Raw genomic sequence first — 16,399 nt, 5'->3', positions numbered from 1 at the left:
AGCTTTGCCGATATCTGTGTTGATAGGTAATAGATTGAGATCGGTGAATCAGCTTACAAACAGGAAGCGCTCAAACGTTTGTGTGAGTTTATCAAATTTAGCAGTGATTCCATGTCAGCCACAGCTTGTCACAAACAATCTGACTGATAGTGTATTTAACGAACTTAAAGCTCCCATGTCATGCTTTTCCGGTTATTACCCGTCCCCTTGTGTGTTATGAAGGTTTTTATGCATGTAAACGGTGTGCAGAGTCAAAACCCTCAAAGTACACCCTGTAGCGAGTAAAACTCTAACACAGAAAATACCTCCCCAAAACGCCTCGTTGGAGATACGTCACTGCCCATTTGATTCTTCCGGGTACCGCATGATGTCATGCGGTACCCGGAACGAAATGGACCAATCCCGAAGAGCTATGGCCACACCAGCAGCGGCGTGTTCCTCCTCCAGAGGTTCGAAGAACCGGCATTTCACAGACGAAAGCTTCCAAAACATTGCCCAGTTTGAGGCCGGATATGCACAGCTTGTTTGGACCGTTTGGAGCAGGGGAAGATCTGGGTATACAACCTGTAAGTTTGCATTGTTATTTGTGTATTTATCAAACAAGACTGTTTAAATGTGTAAACTGTGTTGGACTGCTAAGCCATTGACACAGTGCTAACTGTGCTAACTAAGTTGCTAGCGTTTCCATATATCAACTACAATGTCAGCAGATGGCCTTACATGTTTGTCATGGCAGGAGAATGTCTGCATTCACACACGAAATACTCATACAGTATACTGTACTGTGATTTACCGTACATTGTGACCGTACATATACTGCATGTAGCTAACGAGGCTAGCTGTATGCTAGCGCAAAACAATGTATTCATGCAAGTTACATTGTATGGTAGCAGAATACCCGTATACGATTGCAATTATAAACACGTTATTGCTAGCCTAATATGAACCACTAGCTTTTGTTCATAGTAGTTTTATTACACTGCATTATAGTTGCCTTTCCTCCAAGCTAACGTTCATATCGTGTTAGCTACCAAGGTAAACAAAGCTAGGTTAGCATATTAGCAGGCAAGCTGTTCATTACACAACTACTACTAACGAATCTAAAACAACTAAGTTTCTCTAATATTTTGTGATTTGCATTTGATTTCGTCCAGCCAGATCCTGGCGGACAATCCATGACGTGCTAAAAGGCACTTCTACTACTACTGAGGCCTCGTGCTAAAAGGCACCGCACCGACTGTGCGCAGGCAAGATGCAAGGAGGAGGAATGGATGATATACCGTGTATATATGTATATTTATGTTCATTTTGTACATTTCTAAAAATAAAGTTTAATGGAAATACTTAGTAGGCCTATCCTTTCTTCCCTGAATTCATATATAGCAAACCATGATTTGATTTCTCATCAAACAGTAGTAGTTTATAACGGGTAAAAATAACTTACTCTTTGTTATGAGCGGCTCGTAGGCCACAAAGACAAGGAGACATACACGAGTTTACAAAACCACGGCACATTTATTGTGATAAATGCAGAGATAGGTGGTTGAGAGGATCGCAGAGTTAGTCTTCCTGCAGCCGCTTTGGAGAGAGACTGGGGCCGTAGTGTCCGGAGGTGTCCATGATCGTGCTGATTAGCCTCTTCAGCTCCACCCCATCGTAAGACAAAGGCCCTGGGGCCGTCACACTCTTCTATAACAACAGTTAAAAATATATATGTATATAAAATATACGGCTGTGCCGACGCCATGATAAGACTGATGTTACGCTGAGAGCAGCCGGGAAAAGCACTGTTAGACATGGGCGCAGCCTCTCTGGTGGTTGACTAATCAGAACGAGTGGCCGAGCTGACCAATCGGAGCACACTAGGCTCACAGGGAGGGGGGGGCAAGAGCTCCAACGAGTCGTTTAGTGGAGAAAGTGAATACTGCTGAATACACATGCTTGACAGAGATGCTGTATGCGAAACCAATGTGAGTTTGGAAAATTGCACAGTATAAATCTATTTTAGTATACCTCAACAATGTAATTATGATCAGTGGAAATGGCCATGACATGGGCCCTTTAAACTAGCTTTATTAAATGTCAGGTCATTGGCAGGAAAAACCTTTTTAATCAATGATTTTATCACTGACCACAATCTCGATTTTATGTTTTTAACGGAAACATGGATTGAACAAAATAACAGTGCAGCTGTTCTTATCGAATCAGCCCCTCCCAACTTTAGTTTTATGAGTCAGGAAAGAATGCATAAGAAAGGGGGTGGAGTTGCTATTTTGTTCAATGATTCCCTTCAATGCAGGAAGACATCCTATGGGAACTTTGCTTCTTTTGAATATGTGGCCCTTCAGCTGAAATGCTCCTCTCGAGCTCTGTTCCTAAATATCTATAGACAGGGGTGCACACAAAACTTTCTCAGTGAGGTACTCAGTTGAGTACCTGGAGTCAGTGTTTGGCGATTGTCAACGGGGGGGGGTGGTAGTGGAGTACTGAGCTTCGTGACCACGGAGCGTGTGACCGTTGTGATCAGCTGTTTTAGCTACTGTACAGTCCGACGTTAATAGCAGCCCTGTCTGTGCACACGGATACCGACTCTGTCGTCCGGTGATCTAACCGCCTTCTGGAAAAGCTTCACAAGTATGTCGATACGCAAATGCGCTTTGTGACACAAGTGACGGTACGCATTTCAGATTGTTGCCGCGCATGCGTACCAGTTATGTGCACCCCTGTCTATAGACCACCCAAATACTGTGCAAGCTTTTTTGATGACTTTACTATAGGGTTGCATTCACAATACATGGCCAAGCCATCGGGAAACCTTCCGGTACTCCTGATGGCCAGTCCGGGCCTGGGTACAGGAGGCTTAGAGCGAGGGATCATTGTCCACTAGTTAATTGATTGCAGATGGCGTCTATGTCACATGCAACCACTTACGGTTGGTACTAAACATATATTCCTAAAGTAGGTAATTGTATAGAAGACAAAAAATACTTTGTTAAAAGGTGCTTTAGGTATTTGTGCTTAACCAGATCTAGTGTGATAAATGAAATAAGCTTTTATTTTTTTTAATTAAAAAAATTATAGTTGTTAGAATAAATAACAACACAAAACACCAGCATCAGTCAAATTGTTACTTAAAACATTGGTATCGACTGAGAAATGTCACAATGGTGCATCTCTAATATAGTTTTTAAATATGCAAGCAGTTACCATATGCACATGCCAAATAAATACAGAAGTTGAGGTTTATTTCCCATTAACAGGCAAACAGTTCAAGTTTTTGCTGCAACAACTATACTAATGCATCATAGCCCAAAAAGAAGAAGTGTTTATGTTTGGAACTCCTCCAAAGAAAGATGATATTAATGATTTGCTTCTTTCCTTTCCTTTCAAAGCTCACTGCATCCGTGAGCATCATATTGCTCTTTTGTTTTTCTTCCTTGCTTAAACAAATATGTGCTTAATTAAATTATTTGTTCAATACAACACTTGGTTGACAAAACTAATACTCATGAGAAAACATACCACACCCCTGCAGGCTCAAAAAGGAAAAGAACAAATCTGAAATGGTAAACTAGATTGTATTCTTCTCAACCTGACATCTACTACATTTTTATTCTTTTAAGTTTTATAAAATAAAAGTAGCCATGACCTGAGCCTTGAGGCGGTGCAGGAAATCGGTGTGTATGGATTTAAAATTCATTTGCCAGTGAATCAATTATTTCCCAGACAAAGTGACAAAGTATGTCTGTCTCTCAAGATGAACCAGATGCTACAGTGTTAAAACTCTGGCAGTTTGGGCAAAGGTTTGGGCATTATGCTTTTATAATTTGCAAAAAAAATACATCGTATAAAAAAGGGGAAAGTTTGTGTTTTTGATGCTAATAGGAGTTTTCTTGTTTGTTTGTTTTTTTCCTTGATGTATTTAGAAATGTTATTATTTTACAGAAGGTAGAGGACTTACAATGTCTTCTTACAGGGGGGGGGGGGGGGGGAGTCTAAAAAGCAACAAAACACAGACCCAACCTTAAACGATGGTGTAACATGGTAGCTTTGCAAATCAAAATGTGTTTGCTAGTTATTTAATATTCACAATGTAACATCATTGCAATAACATTGCGTGCTACCTAGGCATAGAGGACCACCTTTCTGCAGGTAGAGCTGTGCTGACAATCATCCCATGCACACTGCAGTGTACTGAATTTCTACAAGGTAAAGACCAAAAACCATGTCATTAAGCCTTTTTGGGAGGGAAATATGTTTGCTAATACATTTTTATCAAAGATCGAACCATTACTCCTTTCCGTTAAATGGATAAATATTATAGATTTATATGATGAACCAACATTGAAACTAAGCCACAAAACCATATAAAGCCTGAAAAAACGTATCACAAATTGTGACTTTACATGCAGACTGATTAACTGTGGGGTGTAGATTAAACTATAGATTCACCAAGTTTAAATAAATGTTATTTTTATACTGTGTATAATAAAAAATGGGCACAGGTCAGTAGTTGGAGAAATACGGAGCAGAACTATAAAACTGATTCCCATTGGAAGAATATACTAATTTGTTTCAGAAGCAAAATGGAAAGATTAGTAAATATGACATGGATCCTTTTCCTCTGTATTTTCATCAAGCAAGCATGTCTACAAGCATGTCTACATGTCAACCATTAAATAAGAAAACTATAAACTTTTATTGGCTAAGTGTGCATACACTATTTATGTTTTTCTGACAAAGTAAAATGGAAGGCTTTCTCTGAAGAAGAACCAGACACTACATTATAAAAAGCAAAGGCAAAGGTAAGCTTTCTTTTGTAACATGCAATTCTAGCACGTGTGGATTGTGCTATTGAATCACTAAAGATTAAAAAAGGCAGTTCTGTGGTTGTGTTTTTTTCATTTACTCACATTAGATCTGGGTTTCATGGGAGAGGCGTGAGGTAGAGGACTCAACACACGTAAACCCTGAAAGGCCAGAAAACCTCCAGTTTAAAAGTGTTTTATCCCACATGGTGTGAATAGACTGTGTTTCCAGCAGAGGGAAGCACAGACAACAGTCTGCCTATTTGATCCTAGGCAGGGCGCCCCTCCCTATACGCAGGACACGCGGCCTCAATTTGGCCAGGGGCAGCACTGATCAGTTAAAAATGTTTTATATATATATATTATATAACCTTCAATCTGTATGACAGTATATAATACAATTAAATTAACATTTTGCAGCAATGCACAGGGGAGCTGGTTAAGTCAGGATCGATGCAGACGTCCTGTTGGAGCATTTAATAACCCACTCCCACTAGCTGGAATTCAACACCTTATGTGGCAGATTGTCCACACAAACAAAGTATAAATGGGAAGGCATAACAATCTGACTCCTACATGAGAGTTAAGGAGTCCAAATGTAATTGAGCCTTTGTGTCTGTCATCATGACTAAATGTCCTGGAACCAACTTCTCTGGCAGGAACGAGCACATTATTTTTGTTGTAACTTGTCCTGTGTTTATATTGCAAGATCAAAATGAAGGCAAACTTTAACAAGTATGGTCACAGTACGGTGTGGTAAGGGGTATTATTTAAACCCTGTCCCCATTTGATATCACAGAAAATGTAGCCCCACTTAACTCCCCTGGCCCAGTTTGGCGTTGCAGCTGGTGTGTCCCTTTGCAAAATACTCTCTAGTTTTATTAGATATAAGATATTATTGGCATGAATTTGAGAGAAAACAAATATGCTCTTCAAAGATAGAAACCAATTTCAACGGGGAGATGATGGTGATCATAAGTAAATAGGCCAGCAGATGTGCTCTACTTGTGAGAAAAAAGATTTGACACCCTATTTTTCTGCTTTGTGGCTACTGTTCATGTTTTGGGCTGTTGATTTACTTCTTCTACCTTTCCCTATTGTCATATAAACCAGTTGATTGATTAGATTTTATTTTCTAAATGAACACATATTTAGCTTTAAAAGAGATGAGACAGATTGTTGGACAGGATGTATCCATTTATTAAATCAGCTGAAATAAAATCAGAAATTTCAAAATGGCTTCCAGCAGTGATGTCATCGAGGCTTGACACCCTGGTGGAAGAGACATCACGAGTGGGGTGGTGACATCATAGTGTCAGCATGGGGGGGCCGGGGTTCTTCACAGGCGCACGCCACAAACAAAGGGTATCAAAGCAGTACAAGGCAAATCGTTGAAAAGATCTAGAGTTTAAGAGTTAGGAAACAAACAAGCAAAATATCAATCAATCACACAATTATTTGATGTGTACAATGTCAGAAATGGTCACAGTTTTCTAAAGCCTAACTTCACATTTTTAACAAGTACATTTGAATGGATCAGGTAGATCAAATAATTAAAAAGTTACATTAATAGTATATAAATCTAATACTTTAGAGGATTCTACTCTTAATGTTATGTATAAAGAAATGAAATTCATAATCCAGATTATATAAAGTTATCAGTTACCAAATATGACTTTTCTAACATGAATCTTAAGAGCTAAATTGACATTGCTGGTGGTAAACAGATTATTAGTGCATACCCCGATAGTTAATCATCAAGCAGTCTTCTTTACCGCCAGCATTGTCGGGTTGGTGGGGAGCCCAGAGTTTGGTGACAAACTTGGTACCATCACTCCACATCCACACGCCCTCCTAAAAAAAAGTTTAATGGTCAATTCAATCCAATAAAAAAAATCTATTTTACCCCATCCAACCATGCTGATAGTTCAGTGTCCACAGCTGTCAGCTTTACCTTGGTTGTATTATATTATACAATAAAGTTAAGTGCAAATTTAATTACGAATATATTCAAGATCGTGCTCAAAGGAGACAAACCCATTGCATCGTGTTTATTATTAAATTACTCACCTTTGCCAAGTCATTGCCTCCAATCCAAGCAGGGTTATTTGCGTTAGTCACTGTGTTTACGATCTGTCTGATAAATGTGTACACCGCTTTGTTGGGGATTGATGCCAGATTTCCACCAAGGGCAATGCAGTCCACCTAATATGTAACGTGTGGATTGAATAAAATAAAATAAAGCAAGTGAGAGAAAGCGAGAGTTAAATGAGGAAATAGAAGTGAGAACTCTATAAACATGTTGGTCAGTTATAACTCATATTGTTCCTCGATGTACCTCTGCATCAGCCCAGGTCTTAGCAGCATGCTTGTACATGTAACAGTGATCTTCAAACGGAGTCCATCCAGAAGGGCAGGTCTTACATGGGTCATAGCATGGGTTTTCTAAAGATGATAAGGATATTCATTAATCTGGCATGGAATAAGTGTGAGAGGAAAAGCGTTACAGTGATATTTTATAGTTTGGGAGCGATGTAAAACCTCAAAGAAGTGCCGTAATCATTCTTCCTCTCCATATTGGTGGAGTGACTAAAAAAATATTTTTAAAGTAATAATCCTTTAGGAGAAATCCCCTCTTTGTGTTACTATTCCTCACCATCAGCTCAACAATTTAACAATGTAACAAAAACCTTAATTTTGGAAAATAATTCATTGTTAGAGCAGCAGGTAGAACGTTCAAGTCACTTTATAATTACCAACCTTCTTTCTGTGCCTGTGAACACAAAGAAAACATCATTATCAATGGATTAATATGAACTTAATTGTATATGTTATTTGGTGTTATTGAATACCTTATTATAACCCTAAAGATCTTGGTATATAAATGTATTAGTGTGCGTAAAACTTACATTTGCTCCACTCCACAGTCCAGTGGTCAAACAGAGGACCACAATGAAATGAAGACATGAAGCCATCTGTGTAAAGAAGCAGTATATTAATAAGTTAATGCATCATTTACAAGTATATTTAATGTCTTAATGTGTACCTCAATTACAAAATAAAAAAAATAAAAAATTCTAATTCAGAAATAGAGTAGGAAAAGAAAAATAATATACACAAAAGTTTGTAGGTTTTACTGAAACAAGACATAGTAAAGCACCAGACATGAAAAGGTGATTTCACTTTTTCACAAGTGAAAACTAAACGTAATAATGAATTTATGATATCTCTTTCTGTAGGTATCGATCAAAACAGATGAAGCCATAATGATAGAAAAGTATGAGAGCCTTACCTTGTTATGATGATCAGTTGAGGTTGCACTTGCAGCAGGTAGCAGGTAACAGGGTGACTTTGAGAGGGAAATCCAGAGTTTATATACTGTACCTTCTCTTGATGTATTGACAGACACTTGGTTAGCGTGTCCTTTGTATAAATATTGTGTAATTTATTGGCTCGGACTTGAGGAAAACCAGAATGCTCTTCAAACAAGATATGGATCCACTGCCTGTTCAGCTATCAGCCACAGCATGTCCAACATACATCTATACCTTTTCTTTACATGTGTTTCACTGAGATAATATAATTTCGCAAACCTTCGCCTCTTGATACCATTGTTCTTACTGGATCCACACTGAAACAAATTATTTATAACCTTCAGGTACACAAATGCAAAATACAGAAGCAAGTTCTGCTATACAACTCTCACAGTATATGTTATATACACCCCTGCCTCCAAACGCATGTGTACTTTAGGTTAGCGGCCAGTGGTCATTGTTTACTGTTCTTGTGTTGAAAGGTGCTTTATACATTAACTTGCCTTACCTGGCTTTGATGCTCTGATATCGTCCAATATCCTGGACATATTGATGCTTAAGCATACAATGATATTTTAGTTAAGAGTGTTCTTAATACTTTTGTACTTCCTAAGTACAAAAGTATTAAGAAAAAACACATTTATAAAATCTGTTGGCATGCATTCATTCAATACCTGGCACTATTTACTCCTAACCTGTTGTCTTTATGTGTGACAGTCGACCAGGATGTTCCATGTTTACCAGAGCCACCCTTATTTAACAATTGAGAGGTTTGTATGTCTAGTTAATTGTTGCTCATCTGACTCGATGTCACAATACTGTTTTCATAATAACGACACGCACTTTTTATCCAGTTCGTTGGATATGGTGATGGTAAGTGAACGAGGTCACTTAAATGTGAGTATTTGTGAAAAAACCTTAACTAGGCTGTTGTTATGAAGGCCTATTGAAGACAAGAATATAATTATAAAAATGACGAGTGATAATGGATTATGACAGACAAGAGTCAAATGCAACCACTTACGGTTGGTACTAAAAATATTTTCCTAAAGTAGGTAATTGTATAGAAGACTACAAATACTTTGTTAAAAGATGCTCTATAGGTATTTGTGCTTAACCAGATTTAGTGTGATAAATGAAAAACTGCTTCTATTTTTTTTAATTTAAATACATTATTTGGGGGGGTTGTCTGGTGACTTGCTCAAGGGCACCACGGCAGGGCCCAGGATGTGAACTGAGACCTCTCCAAGTACCAGTCCACAACTCCTCCAAAGAAAGATGATAGTCATGAGTTTGCTTCTTTACTTTCCTTTCAACAGTCACATTAAAACACCTTAAGAATATATCAAGGATTAAAAGACTAATGTCACAGCAGGATTTGGAAAAACTTGTCCATGCTTTTATCTTCAGTAGACTCGACTACTGTAATGGTGTCTTTACAGGTCTCACTAAAAAATCAATCTATACCTCACTAACACTAAGAAAGTGGATCACATCACTCCTGTTCTGAAGTCTTTACACTGGCTTCCTGTGTGTCAAATAATTGATTTCAAAATACTGCTGCTGGTTTATAAAGCTTTGAATGGTTTAGGCCCAAAATACATGTCTGACCTCCTGCTAAATTATGAACCATCCAGAACTCTCAGGTCTTCAGGGACTGATCAGCTTTCTGTCCCCAGAGTCAGAACTAAACATGGAGAAGCAGCGTTCAGTTATTATGCTCCAAATATCTGGAACAAACTCCCAGAAACCTGCAGGTCCGCTGCAACTCTTACTACTTTTAAATCCAGGCTGAAGACTTTTCTTTTTGCCGCTGCTTTTAATTGAACTATTCATATCTTAAACTGCACTGTAGCTTTTATCCATGTATTTTTTCTTTTAATGTTTATTTTAATATCTTGGCTTTTTAATGACTGTTTTTAAATGCCATTTTGCCGCTGGTTTTAATTGATATATTCAGGCTTATTATTTTTAGGGTTAAAGTCCCCTACGTGTATTGGGGTTAAAGTCCCCCCATAGGAGGTTAAAGTCATTATTGGGGTTAAAGTCCCCTCGTAGGTGGTTAAAGTCCCCTACGTTTGCCGTTTTGGTTTCAAGACCCTGGTTCGCGGAGGACACCAAAAAAGTCCTAGAAAAGACAACTTAAACTTAACTAATGTGCATTTATAAAATAGAGGAATAGTTTTGGCGAAAACTAAAAAGGTACCATGGGGTACAGGAATTCGTTGTTCCCTGGTTCACGGAGGATACGAAAAAAAGTCCTAGAAAGACAAGGTAAACTTAAAGGTGGGGTAGGTAAGTTTGAGAAACCGGCTTGGCTTTTTGTTATATTCCATGGAATGCTCTTAACATCCCGATAGCAATGAATATCTTAAGTGCTTTGACAAAAAATCCATAAAAAAATGTCATCTGTGGAAGCCGTAGTACTGTAAAAAGCACGACCAATCATTTTAGCCGGCCCGGCTAAAATAACTGGATGGCCTACCTGCCTGTCAGCCTTCCATCTGTGCACAAACTTATCTCGTGCCCTCATTGGTCATGTGCGCGTTCGTGTGTGTTGGAGGAGGGGCTCTATAAGGAAGTGGCAGATTTTCTCCGGTTGTGTATTTTCAAATTCTAGCGATCTTGAGCCGGTTTCTCAAACTTACCTACCCCACCTTTAACTATGTGCATTTAAAAATAAAAAAGAGGAATAGTTTCGGAGAAAACTAAAAGGTACCATGGGGTCAGATTATAATTTTCCAGAGGGGGGTTCGTTTAGCATGAAACACTTGAAATAACTAAAGGACAAGTTAAACAAGAAAGAGTCAGACCTAAACATTTCAGATGTGTGTATCTCACACTGCACTGTAACTTTTATTCATGTATCTTTTCTTTTAAATGAGTGTTTTTAAATGTCATTTTATACCATTGCTTTTAAATGAGTGTTTTTAAATGTAATTTCATAATATGTTTCTTAATGCTCTTAATGTCTTTCATTTTTGAAAAGCACTTTGAATTGCCTTTTGTTGAAATGTGCTATATAAATAAACTTGCCTTGCCTTCAAAGCTCACTGTGCATCCGTGAGCATCATATTGCTCTTTTGTTTTTCTTCCCTGCTTAAACAAACATGTGCTTAATTAAATTATTTGCTCAATACAACACTTGGTTGACAAAACTAATACTCTTGAGAAAACATACCACACCCCTGCAGGCTCAAAAAGGAAAAGAACAAATCTGAAATGGTAAACTAGATTGTATTCTTCTCAACCTGACATCTACTACATTTTTATTCTTTTAAGTTTTATAAAATAAAAGTAGCCATGACCTGAGCCTTGAGGCGGTGCAGGAAATCGGCGTGTATGGATTTAAAATTCATTTGCCAGTGAATCAATTATTTCCCAGACAAAGTGACAAAGTATGTCTGTCTCTCAAGATGAACCAGATGCTACAGTGTTAAAACTCTGGCAGTTTGGGCAAAGGTTTGGGCATTATGCTTTTATAATTAGCAAAAAAAATACATCGTATAAAAAAGGGGAAAGTTTGTGTTTTTGATGCTAATAAAAATTGGATTGAGGAGTTTTCTTGTTTGTTTGTTTTTTTTCCTTGATGTATTTAGAAATGTTATTATTTTACAGAGGGTAGAGGACTTGCAATGTCTTCTTACAGGGGGGGGGGGAGTCTAAAAAGCAACAAAACACAGACCCAACCTTAAACGATGGTGTAACATGGTAGCTTTGCAAATCCACATTTGTTTGCTAGTTATTTAATATTCACAATGTAACATCATTGCAATAACATTGCGTGCTACCTAGGCATAGAGTACTGAATTTCTACAATGTAAAGACCAAAAACCATGTCATTAAGCCATTTTGGGGGGGGAAATATGTTTGCTAATACATTTTTATCAAAGATCGAACCATTACTCCTCTCCGTTAAATAGATCAATATTATAGATTTAGCTGGAATGATATAGCATCCCGAATTAGCGATGAGGCAGATGATTGTTACATCCCTTCCTACCCCATAGACTCTGAGCAACCTTTAAAATACGAGGGCTTAATCTCGCTCATGGTTGACACAGTAAATAAAGATGACCTGCCAGACGGTTTCAAACGATTGATGGTCCTAAGACTTATATACGTGAAGAAATACGTTAAGCTAGCTTTTGTATACAGATTCCAATTAGCTCTAGTCTAGACTAATTGCTCAGCTAATTCTACAAGTCCAACATGTTCACCTCAACCGCACACACCATCTTTGTTGGTTGAAGCCTTGGTAACAGTTGTACCCTGGTTTGGCTCCCGAACAGTGGACTCAGTTAAAGTGGACCTATCATGCTATAGTTGAATAATATAGTGTAGGACCATACCTATATAAGGCATATTTATACTTTTTTTTTTTCAAAATACCAAACAGATCATGCATTTTAGCCATGCCTCATTTTGCTCAATTTGACCATTTCTAGCTCTGGGAAGATTCAGTGAGAACAGCACCATCTACTGGCCTGGCATATATACTACAGCGTCTCCAGCTCTTTCGAACGGCAATGGCCGTGGCTGTCTCCTCCGGATTGGTGGAGTTGGCCCAATAGCCGTAGCGCCACCGTGAGTTCCCTGGAACACCGGGGACACATATTCATGTATAAAAGACGTACAAAAGTGCATTTTGCATGATAGGTCCCCTTTAAGTTAAAATACATGACTGTTCATTGCCGTTACCCCTAGGTAAGTCCCCTACACGTGACTGTTCAGTTTATGTGCCCCCAGTTGTGGTGCATGAGTGGAAGAATGTGTCCATCTGCTTCCAGAACGGAGGAGGGTTTCTACCCTCTCACGATGTGGGCCACAGCGACTGTAACACCATAGTAAAGGTAAAGTTAACCAGAACTCCCCTCCCAGAGAGAGTTTACTTGGTTTGTGGGGACAGAGCCTACGGTTGCGTGCCTTATGACACTTTTGATGGCACCTGTTATCTAGCCCATCTAATCCCTTTGATCCGTAAAGTAGAGACTGATGAGATTGCAGCCATATTTCCCTCCCTACACAGAAATCGTAGGTCCATAGGAATAGTTTCGGCGAAAACTAAAAGGTACCATGGGGTCAGATTATAATTTTCCAGAGGGGGGTTTCTTTAGCATGAAACACTTGAAATAACTAAAGGACAAGTTAAACAAGAAAGTAGAAAGAAAGGGAGGTGATAGAAAACTATTTCTGCTAAAAAGTTAGCAATGATTGAGAGTCAGACCTAAACATTTCAGATGTGTGTATCTCACACTGCACTGTAACTTTTATTCATGTATCTTTGCTTTTAAATGAGTGTTTTTAAATGTAATTTCATAATATGTTTCTTAATGCTCTTAATGTCTTTCATTTTTGTAAAGCACTTTGAATTGCCTTGTGTTGAAATGTGCTATATATATAAACTTGCCTTGCCTTCAAAGCTCACTGTGCATCCGTGAGCATCATATTGCTCTTTTGTTTTTCTTCCCTGCTTAAACAAACATGTGCTTACTGTTCTTGTGTTGAAAGGTGCTTTATAAATTAACTTGCCTTTCCTGGCTTTGATGCTCTGATATCGTCCAATATCCTTGAAATACTGATGCTTAAGCAAACAATGATATTTTAGATGAGTGTTCTTAATACTTTTGTACTTCCTAACTACAAAATGATAACTCTACTGTGCACATAGCCAGGTTAATAAGAAATAATAACCACATTTATAAAATATGTTGGCATGCATTACACACGTATATTTTTCTTTTTAGAAAATCGATACCTCCAAATACGTATTACTACTCTGAGGTTTTTGGAACAATTGGTCATTATTTTCTAAACAATATGATCAAAACAAGGTTTTTAGAGTTACTTCCTTTTTTATCTTAGCAAGCAATTTCATTGTCTACTCAACTCACAAAAAGAACACCCATACAAGGACATATTACATTTGTATATTGTTATATGTCATTTATTTTATTTATCCACTTCTAAAGTATTTATGACCACAGATCCAGGGCACAGGACAACTTTTCCCATGTGAACTCTGATACTTTTATTCCTGTTAAGAACACTAACATAACAGGTGGTTCATTCAATACCTTTTGTCTTTACAGTATGTGTGACAGTCGACCAGGATGTTCAATGTTTACCAGAGCCACCCTTATTTAACAGTTGATGGGTTTGTCTCTCTGGTAACTTGTCGCTCATCTGACTCCATGTCACAATACTATTTGCATAATAACGACACACACTTTTTATTCAGTTCGTTGGATATGGTGATGATAAGTGAAAGAGGTCATTTAAATGTGAGTATTTAAAAAGAAACGTAACTAGGCTGTTGTTATGAAGGCCTATTGAAGACAAGAATATAATTATAAAAATGACGAGTGATTATGGATTATGACAGACAAGAGTCAAATGCAACCACTTACTGCAATGCTTTTTGCTCCCAAGTCAGCCTCCTCTTGCCTTTCCATTGACGCCCTTGACGGTGTCTCCGTTGAGTTTGTCGATACATACAAATATCTGGGCTTTTGGTTGGACAGAAATCTAAACTTTAAACACCACATTAAAGTTCTAACTAAGAAATTGAAATTCACTCTTGGCTTCCTTTACAGACTTAAATGTTGTTTTTCAACTTCTTCCCGTAAAAGGTTGGTCTCTGGCTTATTCCTGTCCCAGCTTGACTACGGTGATACAATTTATATATTTGCCTGTCCCACTGTTTTGGCCAAATTTGACCCACTCTACATGCTGCACTGCGTTATATATCAAATGCACCCTATAGGACTCATCATTGCAAACTGTATAGCCTAACTGGATGGTCCTCATTTAGTATGCGTAGGATGCAGCATTGGTTTTTATTCATGTATTAAGCCATTTTAGGTAAGCTTCCACTGTATATATGTGCCAGATTTGCTCCAGTTTGTGACTCTTACAACCTCAGATCCAGTGCCTGGATACGGTTCCAGGTACCTGCTGTGCGGACTAAGGCTGGAAAAAGGAGTCTTTTTTATTATGGTGCTCGGTCTTGGAATGACCTTCAATCAAGCCTCAAACTGATGGCACTTGTCCCTATAGCCTGTTTTAAATTGAAGTTGTCTGAGGTCCTTACCACCAGCAGCTCTTGCAGTAATAAGAAGTACCTTTCTTACTGTCCCAAATGTGCACAATGTAGTGACTGCTTTTCGTCTTTTGTTTACTTAGTTGTGTTCTCTGTATTTTACATGTCTGTGTTATGTGTAATAATAATGTGTAACGTTGCTGCCTTCTTGGCCAGGTCAGCATTGTAAATGAGATTTTATCTCAATGCTTTTATCTGGTTAAATACAAATAAAAATTACGGTTGGTACTAAAAATATTTTCCTAAAGTAGGTAATTGTATAGAAGACAAAAAAGACTTTGTTAAAAGGTGCTTTAGGTATTTGTGCTACCAGATTTAGTGTGATAAATGAAATCAGCTTCTATTTTTTTTTTTTAATATAGTCAACACAGTCTCACTCCCTGATCGTCCAATAGCGACGCTTGGTCAGGGTCCTTTGGCATGCAGTTGTGACGCTCTGAGTCTCCTTCAGCTACATAAACGAGCGCAAAGAGCTTTCAAGTGATTGCAATGTATTCCCATCGGCGGCGGTATTTGACGCTCAGGGAAGCACCGCATCGGTCCATGTCGGCGGCAGTTAAAGGCAATGTGAGCGTCCATTCCCATTGGATAACGGAGGATTTTACACCCGGAAGTAAGTATTCTCCTTACTGTCGATTGATTTTACAGTGATATCTGCACTACTCATCAACTCAAGAACACCAGATTATCCTTGTTAATTACACAACATTGATTGGTTTAAATTGTGTACAATGCTTTTGTATTTTTCCCCTTCGATTCGGAGAAACAAATATTTTTTCGGAGTTTAGGATGTCAGAAGACACTACACTACCCAGAATCCTCAGCTATCATTTGGGACAAAATGCATTTGCTACTGTTATATAATATTCACAATTTAACATCATTGCAATAACATTGCGTGCTATGAAGGCATAGAGGGCCACCTTTCTGCAGGTAGAGCTTTGCTGACAATCATCCCATGCACACTGCATTCAATCGTGCTGCTAATAAGTTATTAACATAAAGAAAAAGCCTAAAATCACTTTTTAAAAAGGCCATAAAATTACTTCTTAAACGCTGTGAAGCCTAACAATTATGTTAGCCTAAGGAGTCAAATCACAGGAAAAAACATACATAACAAACACATATCCAGTCACAAAACAAGTCATTATAAAAAGGCCTTACCTTCAGATGAG

The 16,399-nt window shown here is 38.2% G+C and overlaps 1 protein-coding gene across 1 annotated transcript; it reads right to left on the bottom strand.

Moving 5' to 3' along the window:
• Positions 1–5,984: 5,984 nt before the first annotated feature.
• Positions 5,985–8,210, bottom strand: LOC117483566 (galactose-specific lectin nattectin-like). Its single transcript, XM_034131938.1, has 7 exons — positions 8,101–8,210; positions 7,718–7,783; positions 7,569–7,581; positions 7,147–7,253; positions 6,879–7,013; positions 6,551–6,662; positions 5,985–6,209 (listed from the first exon to the last, which is right to left on the bottom strand). The coding sequence occupies exons 2-7, from the start codon at positions 7,781–7,783 to the stop codon at positions 6,148–6,150; spliced, it is 495 nt and encodes a 164-aa protein (XP_033987829.1). The 5' UTR covers positions 8,101–8,210; the 3' UTR covers positions 5,985–6,147.
• Between the last annotated feature and the right edge of the window lie 8,189 nt (positions 8,211–16,399).

Source organism: Trematomus bernacchii, unplaced genomic scaffold (assembly GCF_902827165.1).
Source record: "Trematomus bernacchii unplaced genomic scaffold, fTreBer1.1, whole genome shotgun sequence".
NCBI lineage: Eukaryota > Metazoa > Chordata > Actinopteri > Perciformes > Nototheniidae > Trematomus > Trematomus bernacchii.
The sequence above is the reverse complement of the archived record's forward strand: the minus strand, read 5'-3'. Positions and strand labels throughout refer to the sequence as shown.

What these genes read in the sequence shown, in the direction of transcription:
- LOC117483566 (XM_034131938.1), bottom strand. Translation starts at nt 7,783, where the DNA reads ATGGCTTCATGTCTTCATTTCATTGTGGTCCTCTGTTTGACCACTGGA. An exon ending in GAGGCAATGACTTGGCAAAG is followed by an intron (nt 6,663 to 6,878) that starts GTGAGTAATTTA and finishes ACTTTTTTTTAG; the next exon opens with GAGGGCGTGTGGATGTGGAG. An exon ending in CTTGATGATTAACTATCGGG is followed by an intron (nt 6,210 to 6,550) that starts GTATGCACTAAT and finishes CTTAAACTCTAG; the next exon opens with ATCTTTTCAACGATTTGCCT.